The sequence below is a fragment of the Phoenix dactylifera genome, unplaced genomic scaffold (genome assembly GCF_009389715.1).
Source record: "Phoenix dactylifera cultivar Barhee BC4 unplaced genomic scaffold, palm_55x_up_171113_PBpolish2nd_filt_p 000143F, whole genome shotgun sequence".
Classification (NCBI taxonomy): Eukaryota; Viridiplantae; Streptophyta; class Magnoliopsida; order Arecales; family Arecaceae; genus Phoenix; species Phoenix dactylifera.
The window spans coordinates 769,414-779,357 of NW_024067698.1; the positions used below are offsets into that span (position 1 = coordinate 769,414).

General features: G+C 40.5%; 1 protein-coding gene across 1 annotated transcript; it reads right to left on the bottom strand.

Moving 5' to 3' along the window:
• Window positions 1–4,321: 4,321 nt before the first annotated feature.
• On the bottom strand, window positions 4,322–5,185 carry LOC120104927. The gene is made up of 3 exons (XM_039116836.1): window positions 5,014–5,185; window positions 4,639–4,939; window positions 4,322–4,529 (listed from the first exon to the last, which is right to left on the bottom strand). Exons 1-3 carry the CDS (start codon window positions 5,167–5,169, stop codon window positions 4,462–4,464), a joined length of 525 nt encoding a protein of 174 aa, XP_038972764.1. The 5' UTR covers window positions 5,170–5,185; the 3' UTR covers window positions 4,322–4,461.
• Between the last annotated feature and the right edge of the window lie 4,759 nt (window positions 5,186–9,944).

Below are 9,944 nucleotides of genomic sequence, written 5' to 3' on the forward strand. Positions count from 1 at the left end.
TTATTTTTTAAAAAGAATGAAGAATATATAGATGTCATAGATTCAATAATGATAATCATATTAAAATCAAATAGAGAATAAAATTACCAAAATGATCACTTAATATTCGAACTTGACCGAGTCATGATCTTAGAAAAGAAAATTAACAACGTGGCTTAATTTTTTTTTTGATTTGCCAATCCAATTGAATTATAAAAGACTTAGAAAGTTCCAACCGAGTTTTGATTTTTCTTATGAATTTTTTTGAATTTATATCCTTCAAATATAGAAAATTAAATGAATATTTTTATAAAAGTCGCTATTTGAGTGTATACTCTTATATTTTTTTTTCATATCATCTATAAAATTTTTTAGTTATTTTAGTTTTAATCCGTTTATTTTTTAACAATATTAGATGATACAAATATATATAAAAAAATACATGGAGAATATTTATATAATTTTATATATGTAAGAGTTTATATATAATATATGTTAGAAAAAACTCTTTATTTTAATTTGGGGCCAGGTGCTGTCGGTCCGATTACGTGGGCCAGACCCTGATCGCCGATTTGTCGAAACACTACGCCACGTCGCGAAAATAACCACCTACACGCATTCATAGAATTTCCTATGCGGGTGTAACATCCGCCGTTCTTCCCGCGCAAATAGATCTCGCCCATCCATTTCCAGCACATCCATCGTCCGTATAGAATTTCTCCGTAAGAATTTCTAATGCAAGCGACCTTATTATACCACCACCCTAACCGTAATGTAATCTTACCGGCCTCTCCCGCCACCGAAACGCACACCAAATGGAAATTATGGGAAGAAAAAATGGAATTCTTCGACTAGCTCCTTATTCTCACCGGGCGGTGACTTTATCTTGGTTCTCGTAAAAGTGGCGCATATTTGTCCTTTGATCGCACGTACAAAGTCCAGATGTCCGGACGAAAAAGCTGGAGAGAGAAAGGCGTATCGACGCTGCTTTATATGAGTTGGTGCCTACAGATGCTAGGTTAGGGGCTAGGGACGGGCGTGGTCTTGTCACCAGACACAAGAGCAGGTTAATAAGGTTCACGGAGATATGGCGGGCTAAGAGCGTAGGTTAGTTATGCTTCGCGCACGTTAGCCGGCTACAGACCGTTCGACCACGTGTCTCATTTCCACTGGTTCAGAGCACGCGCCCGGTTTGAAACGTCAGCTGTGCAGCCATTTAATATGGGGAGCTTAAAACGCAAATCAGGGAATGTGTCGGCCACAAGTCTCTGTGGATTAATGGTCCGTGACGTGTTCCAATGGAATTTATTAGGGGTCGGGGAAGCCACGTGTGCGCTTGCGTCAGGCGCAGTGGACTATTGTGGATGACGTGGCAGGTTGTGAGCCACAGAAAGTCCGAGGGTGGAGAGTATCCGAGGATGCCTGTAGCTTCCTCTGCTCATGCTCGAATTATTGATGGAATTGAAACACTCGAAGGAGAGGCTGTGTACAGAGATTCTGATTTTATGAGCTGCAAAACTATTCAGACGTAGTTTTGTAGGGATTCCATGTAGCATTTACTTGATTTTATTTTTATTTTTATTTTTATTTTTTTGGATAAAAACAGCAATTCATATATTTCTAACATGAATACATCCTATTAAGTCAGAAGAAAATAAAAAGTACAATTGGAGCGGAAGCTCTACTGTGGACATCCATAAGAATTTTTCGGAATGTCGTGCAACATAGGAGGCGATCCAGTCTGCTGTTCTGCTCGTCTCTCGAAAAATATGTACTACATGGTGCTCACCCATCTTCACAATCAGCTTGCGTGTCTCACAAATAAGTGGATAACTATCTTCATATCTATCCGCACCCCATATCCACTCGAACCCATCGATGAGTCCCCCTAGATGTACACCTGCTCGGCACCGAGCATCCGCCTCGCATACGATATATTCTTCCATGCTGCTCGAATTACATGCAATAGAATTACTCTGTTTTGTATTTAATTTGGAGAATGAAAACACCGGCATCACTAGAGTCAACATACATAAAATCTAGTGATATATTAGAAAGATTAGTTCTTAATGTTAGGGTCAACATATATACTATTGTTCCTTGATATTTTTTTCACTATTTGTTATAGGTTAGTGATGTTTGGTCTCTACCTAAACCTATCATGCATATGCAAAATACCTCCAGAAATGTTAATCCAGAATTTACTATAATAAAAAGTTGGTTATAAGAGCTGGTTTATTTAAATATTTTTCATATGTGTCCTAAATATTCATATAGTTATTTAGCTAGAAGCTTTGTCAATTTTGAAAAATATAATCCTTGCATACATGTTATAATTGCTGACAGCATTGAGATGGTGCAATTTCTGTTGCTCGCCACGTAAGTTAGTTACCAAGATGTTAGTATCTTCCCTATAGCATGGGAATGGCATAAGCATGACAACACTATAATAGCTGGCAATCAGTTTCTTCTACGTTTTTGCTATTCTAGCAGGGAAAGCCATTGTTCTATTTTTATCATATCATGCATTTGATGGTAGTTTTTTTTTTCGTACATAAATCATAGCAGTAGCTATTTGCTATTTGCTCTCACTACAAGAAAATTGGGCATTAGCGACGCTTTTTTTGGCCTTTAGCGACGCTTTTAAGCGTCGGTAAAAACCATCCCGACGCTTTCCTAAGCGTCGGTAAAGCGTCGCCTATGCTACAGTGGGGAAAATATTTTCCAACGCTTTCAAAAGCGTCGGAAATTAGCGACGCTTTAAAGCGTCGTTAAATGTGATTTTAACGACGCTTTATGTGTGCGCGAATAAGTAAATCCCCCTGAGGGGGACGAGGCCACAGGCCGAAGGCGTCGTTAGAATATTATTTTTTTTAAAAAAAATTTCGTGATTTTAACGACGCTTTAAAGCGTCGTTAGAATATTATTTTTTTAAAAAAATTTCGTGATTTTAACGACGCTTTAAAGCGTCGTTAGAATATTATTTTTTTTTAAAAAAAAATTCGTGATTTTAAGAAGATGACAAACAATTGGATGCATTATCTTTCTACTAACAATTGGTTCTATATAGAAGCACGAAGTAATACAAGATACTCATAAACAAGCATCAGGATATCTGTTGTCTCAAATATACTGCCTTGGTGTCTTCAGCTTCATCATAGCATCCCACACAATGTTAGAGATGTGACATTTTCTTCTTTTTCTTTTGGTGGAAGAGCCAAAGCCTAGGCTTTCTAAGATCTGCCTACTGAACTGAAAATACCTGTTTGGAGAGTCATCTTCAACGTACTTTGAGAAAATCAAAAGGTAATGAAAGAGTCCTTCTGATGACTTTCTATGTAGAGAACAAGATTTAAATTATTCTGAACAAGCAAAAAAAAAGGATGTACAGAAATCATCCTCTACCAATAATTTAACTTGGCCATTTGATGGATACGGCAGCAGCAATGATATTTTCTGATACTGCAAATCAAGTTGTACATGCTGAAAGGGTGATCAATTGCAATTATCATAAAACTGATTTGGAGAGCCTGCATAGGAACTTTCTTCAAATTCTATTCAGTCATGGCTCTGAAGTTCCCTTTCTCGGCCTCGGGGGCATGGTTTTGGGATTGGTAAACCAGGTAGTATAGAGGAATTGCTTGTGAGATCCATCATGATTACAGATTAACCGCAGCTTCTGCCTCTCCCTCATCCATCTCAATAGTATCTTCATATGCCTTTTGCTAGTCAACCCTCTCAAACCAACACCCTGAAATAAGTTTACACAGACAACAGTTAAAGGTTGCATCATTGGCCAGGCAAATTTGGTATTATAAGAAAAATCATTTGAACTGTTAGAAAGAAAAAAAAATCACACATGATGGGAATCAACTTAACAGCACTGAAGTCAAAATTCTTTAACATCAACAGAACACCCCTTTCCTCTTGCTTCTTAAGTTCACCACATCACTGCTTCCACTCACTGCAAAAAATGGGAAGGATTTCCCGATGCTCACTTCCTGAAAATGCAGTATTGATTTGAAAATGCACTCACTTAAAACTCTTTTCACCCACCTTATTTATCAAATTCTGACTCTACAAGTAGTGCCACCCTAATTACTGAGCTTGAGATATGAAGGCCACCATATGGGGACAATTAACACGTTTATTTTATTCAGAAAAAAACAAGAACAGAGGGGAAAAGATATACCAACCATCAAGAACATGATAAAGAAAAGAATGCGAGGTAATGGTTGCTTTCGTGCCCTAAAATATGTGCACTGCATCAATATACAACATATACGAAATGGTTCAAGAACAAAAAGAACTAAAAACAAACCCTAAGCAAAAACCAAGAACAGAAACACTGACAAGATTACAAATTTTCCATGTGCCAAAATACCACAAATACAAGGAAAAGTGAAAAAAAAAAGGAACCATAGAAGCATCAATTGGAAGATATACCTTTCCGGATGATAGACGGAACCATCTCCAGAGAAATCACTCCCGAACGAACGAAAACCACAATTCGGCACATGTAATTTCCCTCCGAAGGAGAGAGAGAAACCCTGAGATTAGAAGGAAACGAGCATCAGGTTTTCTTTCCATTGCAAACAGATCGAGAGAAAAATCAAGCGTGGCGACTAGGGGAAGGGAAATTAGAGCTGGAGTACTTACAACAAGAACAGATGGGGAAAGAGAGGCCAAGAGAGACCGTGTGCAGCTTTGATTCGATTCTAGAAAAAAGACGGCGATGAAGGAAGGGAGTGGAGGATGGGGCGGTGGAGCTCAGAACCCTCGTCTCGTCGCCGTCGTCGTTCAAGAACTCGGGGGCGATGCCGGAGAAGGCGCGGTTAAGGAGGACAGCGAGCAAGGAGAGGCCGCCCACGAAGATGGGCAAGCTCCGGACGAACCCATCGTTGTTGGAGACCCAGTCGCCTACCAAATCCCGCCGGGGTTTCGGGCCTCTGTAAGCCCCCTTCGCACCAAAGAAACTAAGTTATAGAAGAAGAGAGATGAGAGAGGAGAAGAGAGGAGGGTACGGCTGCGTACCTGAGGATAAGCCGAGGGAGTAGAGGGAATAGGCGGAGGGGAAGAGGAGGCTCTAAGGAGAGGCGAGGACGGGACTGGCCAGGAATGGCGACGGAGAGGAGGGCGAATGAGAGGAGAGGAGAGGGTTCGAAAGAGAAGAAGGCAGCCCACCTCCATCCGCGAAATCTTTGGGAGGTCGACTCTTGGAGCTCAAGAACCGGACTGTGGGCTATGGAGGGAGGGGGTCGATGGGGTTTTGTGGAGGGGAGGAGTGAAGTCCGACGACGCTTATAAGCGTCGTCGTATTTTTTTCCTACGCCGACGCTTAAAAGCGTCGGCGGAACGTTTTTTTACCAACGCTCTCCACAAGCGTCGGCAGTTACCGTTGCAAGAAAAAAAATTGCCGACGCTTTTTTGTAGCGTCGGCAATATAGAGTCGCCAAAACCCTTTATTGTTGTAGTGTCTGTGAAAAAATTATAGGTTCTTGAAGTGGTTTTCTATGCCGTTCTTCTTTACAGATTAGGAGGGAGACCATCATCATATCTCTATCTGGACTAGTACATGACTCAAATCTAAGATTTTTATTTGGAAAGCATTTTCATCCATATTTGAGTTTAAAACTTGAGGAAAAACATCATTCAAGACTCAAATCCCGTATTCCTTGCTTTAAAACGGAGAAGTATGACCACTGAACTAATGCTCATATCATTGCCAATCACAAAAAGGAAACATCATTTGCACTTCTCAGCTACAATTCATGGAGTTCCTAGTAGAAACATGGAGAATGTTCCTATTCATGGCATTTTAGGATTTATATTATTTCTTGTAACTTGCAAGGAGGTTAACAATCTGATATCTCAATGACAGCCTTGGATTCCTTAATTTACCTTTAATTTGCTAGAAAAGTCCATGCTAACCAACGAATGAAAACGACCTCCGTCTAATTTTACAACGAGAAATTCAATTACTTCTTTAGTTGCAAAGAAAATATTTTAGAGCATCAATCAAGAGTAGACAAGAGCCTAGTCATGCCAATCCTATAGTGCTGCTGATTGGGTTGCCTTTTTTGCGGCCACTACTCTGATGGATTCGTTTGGTTGGGCAGTAGGTCTGCGCCAGAGCCTTTTTGCAGCCTTTTATTTTTGGACTTTATTGGTCGTATCTACATCTGTAATATGTGAGCGGCTGTTAAAGAAAAAAAAATGATGCACCCTCGCATTACATCTCCAATGGTTGCAATTTAGGTCTAATGTGTTAATTTCTATCGAGGAAAACAATCTCCTTTAGCTAGGCGATGATGGAAAGATAACTTCGAATCCCCATAACATCACGGCGATCTATTTGATCAATTCAAAAACAAGTAACTTCCAAAACACCACGGTCCAAGGCTGCCAAGACACAGTAGTAATACAGCCATTCCAGTTTTATCTTTTTGAGGGCTCCAAACAGCGGATACGGCGAAATGAGCGGATATCGTGGCAGAGGGGGTGGGAGGGCGTCGCAATCCGGAAAGCCGTTGGGTCGCTATCGTGCCTGCTATCCCCTTTTTGTTGTTTTGGCTCGACGGGGAGCGGCCGAAGACATGCCGACGGCGAGGGAAAGGGGCAGACAGAGGAAGATCGCTGGGGAGCGAAGTCGAGCGAGATATTCCGCCCAATTCTCGATTCCCACCCGTGATCTCTGTCAGGTCCGGTCTTGTCCTCGGAATTCCCGCGGATAGGGATGGGAACGTCAAGAATGTCGCCGCCGTTTTGACGCCTGGTTTTCCGGGATGTGGGGCTGTCTCGGCCGCATCGTTTTCCCGTGGAGAATTTCTTTTTGGCTTCCCGGGAAGTGAATTGTCTCCAACCCCTCGAGATTCAAGAATAACCGCAGTTATAATATTGTAATAATAGCCTTTGCAACGAATTATTTATACTGTTCATCTAGTGCTATATTAACAAAGGTATTGGAAGGTCGCTTGGTGCTGCGGAAATAGATTTTAGTATATATAAAAAAAAAGATTATGAGCTCCTATGCCATGATCGAAGTGACTAAAGCATGTATGCATGATCGACTCGACCGTAAAAACGAATGGTGAACAGTGCTACTGATTGGGTTGTCTCTTTTATTGCTCATCACTCCGAAGGCTTCATCTGAGAAAACCATATATTCGTGTCTGATTCCTCATGTAATTTTTTTTTTTGATTTTGTTGGCTGCACTCACACTTGTCGTGGTAAATTGCCGTTGTACCAAAAAAAAAGTAGGCACTTCTCGCGGGCTCAAATTTAGTCCTTTGAAGTGCATATTTTTTTGCATAGAGAGAGCTATGCGTCATGTGATAGCCACCATGATTTTACGGTTGGAATGGAAGTGTGACTAAAACGTGTCTGCATGATCGACTCGACCATAAAAACGAAAGGTGAACGGTGCTGCTGACTGAATTATCTCTTTTATTGCTTATCACTCCGAAGACTTTATATGAGAGAACCATGTGTTTGTGTCTAATTTCTTGTACAATATTTTTTTTCTGATTTTATTGGTTGTATTCACACTCGTCGTGTGTAAATCGCCGTTGTACAAAAAAAAAACAAAAAACAAAAAACCAGACACTTCTCGTGGACTCAAATTCGGTCCTTTGGAGTGCATATTTTTGCATAGAGAAAGCTATGCATCGTGTGATAGCCACTAAGATTTTAAACTTGGAATGGATGCCATTAACCATATCAAAAATAAAGACGGCCTAATATATGGTTTTGGGTGCTAAACACCCAACATACGAAGAGGATCCTGATCTCGTAAACTAAAGCGATGGTCGTCGTCGGCATGAAGGTCGTCAAGACCGGTGGCACTGGAGAAGGGTGAAGTATCTGCCATTTCGATCTCGTCTGTGATGGGATGCTGAGGAGGTGGTGGCGAGGTTGGCCGGAGGCAGCGGGTGTAACCGAGGATGGAGTGATGTTTGATATGTCGTCTGCTACCAGCATGCGGTAAGTGTTGCTCTGAAATTCTAACATTTCGGAATTAACGAGGCCCTGTGATGCAGTCGTTCTTGCGGTGCCCATTCTTTATTCACAACTCAAACTCTCTATGGCTGAACTCGGAACTCTACTTCCACATTTTCTCCCTTTACGCGCTTGTCTCTGTATCCATTCCTCAAAGTTATGAATAGAAATTTTTTTTTTTTGTTTCTTTATTTTCCAATGAAAAAGAAATAAATCAAAACTTTTGGCTAATTAGTGGGGCCTCTTTCAGTGGGCATGGGTTGATTGGACTGATTGGGCCACTCAATGCCGTACGGCAAGCGGCAGCGGTTGCCGAGGGGCGAGGGGTGGTCGTATTCACCCTCCGTTGGCTCTTCCTTGTCCCAACACGGCGATTTCCTTAATTATTTTTTCTCGTTTCTTCTCAGAAAGTAGAGAGCGGGGGGAGGGGGAAGGAGAAAGGCCGCGTGACGTTTCGTTTCCGTTTCTTCTCCACGACAAAATGAGTAGGGCCCACTGGTCCCACGACTCCCGCCGGAGGCTGTGACGTCGTCGCAACGGAAATAGATTTAAAGTGGTGGGGGTACTTTCGGAATATAAGAAAGGAGTGGGCCCCACAACACCTTCTGCTGCTGCAGCGGCGAATCGAGCACTACTGATAAAAAGCAGTGCGCCGCCTTTATTCCTCGGCGAGGAACTCGCGATCCCTTTTTGTCCGCCAACGCATGTGAGGTGCACGTGATGGACCCTAAGTTGATGGAAAAAAAAGCAGGCTGTTATTACTTCTCCTCCTTATTATTATTATTATTATTATTATTATTATTATTATTATTATTATTATTATTATTATTATCATTATCATTATCATTATGATTATGATCATCATTATTATTATCATTATTATTATCATTATCAGCATTATTACTATTATTATTATTCTTATTTGGCAGCCTTTAATTTTTTTTGTATTTTCATGTATTTTTGATAATATATTTGGTTTGTAGTTATGTGAAAGATTTTGCCATGTATCAACACTTTTTGTGATATTATTACAAACACAGATATATTATTATTATTTTTGTTAGTCTATGGCCATGATATACCATGAATGGATAATGTACCGCAATTCATACGTCATAGATTAATTATACTTAAATACTTTGGTTATTGTAGTGCATTAGTGTAGTAACTAGTAAGATCTGTTTGGAGAATTCATGATATGAGTTCCATGCGGCGCATGCAAATAAAGACAAATTTAATACAAGCTGTATTATATAACTAGAGATTAAAAACAAAGAGAGAGACTTGCCAAGTTACTTCAGTGGAATTGTATCCATTTCACGGTTGATATAAACCATGCTTCATCTTATAGTATGTATATATACGATTATTAGAGCTCAAATTAAATCAGCAGGATACAATCATATACGTGACATATGTAACTATAAATGTTAGCAATATATGATGAATTATGTGAACATATGACAACAATCATATACGTGTTCTGATATTGACGCAAGGCCAGCACACAAGAAAGGATTTTTTTCAATCACCATCCTATGGTTTGCTGATTGCAGAAGGAATGCAGGGATATTTTCCCTCAATTCATCTGGTAGAATTATTGTAGCATCCTATTCCGGGATGAGATCGGAATCTCCAAAGCTAGCTGAATCAACAGAGCAAATCTGTTGCTCCGGCTATTTTGTCCTTGCATACCCCCTGGGCATGTACACTCTCTTCGAAGAGATTACCCCATTTACGACGGTGGGCAAAAAAATGTCACTATGACATTGATTTACTCTTGGGTTCCATAGCTCATACCTGGAATAGGGAACTCAAGACCAATGAGGTGGACAGGAATTGAGTTACCTTCCAACACCACAAATAAAAGATAACTCTTCCATCCACAAAGGGCACAACAATATGAAATTTGGTTTGGGGCTCTATCAAAAGGTGCTTGATGGGGAAAATATTGGGTACCTCGACT

Coding starts and splice junctions, on each gene's coding strand:
- LOC120104927 (XM_039116836.1), bottom strand. CDS start 5,169: ATGGAGGTGGGCTGCCTTCTTCTCTTTCGAACCCTCTCCTCTCCTCTC. Junction 4,940..5,013: donor CTCCCTCGGCTTATCCTCAG/GTACGCAGCCGT, acceptor TTTGGTGCGAAG/GGGGCTTACAGAGGCCCGAA. Junction 4,530..4,638: donor TTTCCCCATCTGTTCTTGTT/GTAAGTACTCCA, acceptor TTCTAATCTCAG/GGTTTCTCTCTCTCCTTCGG.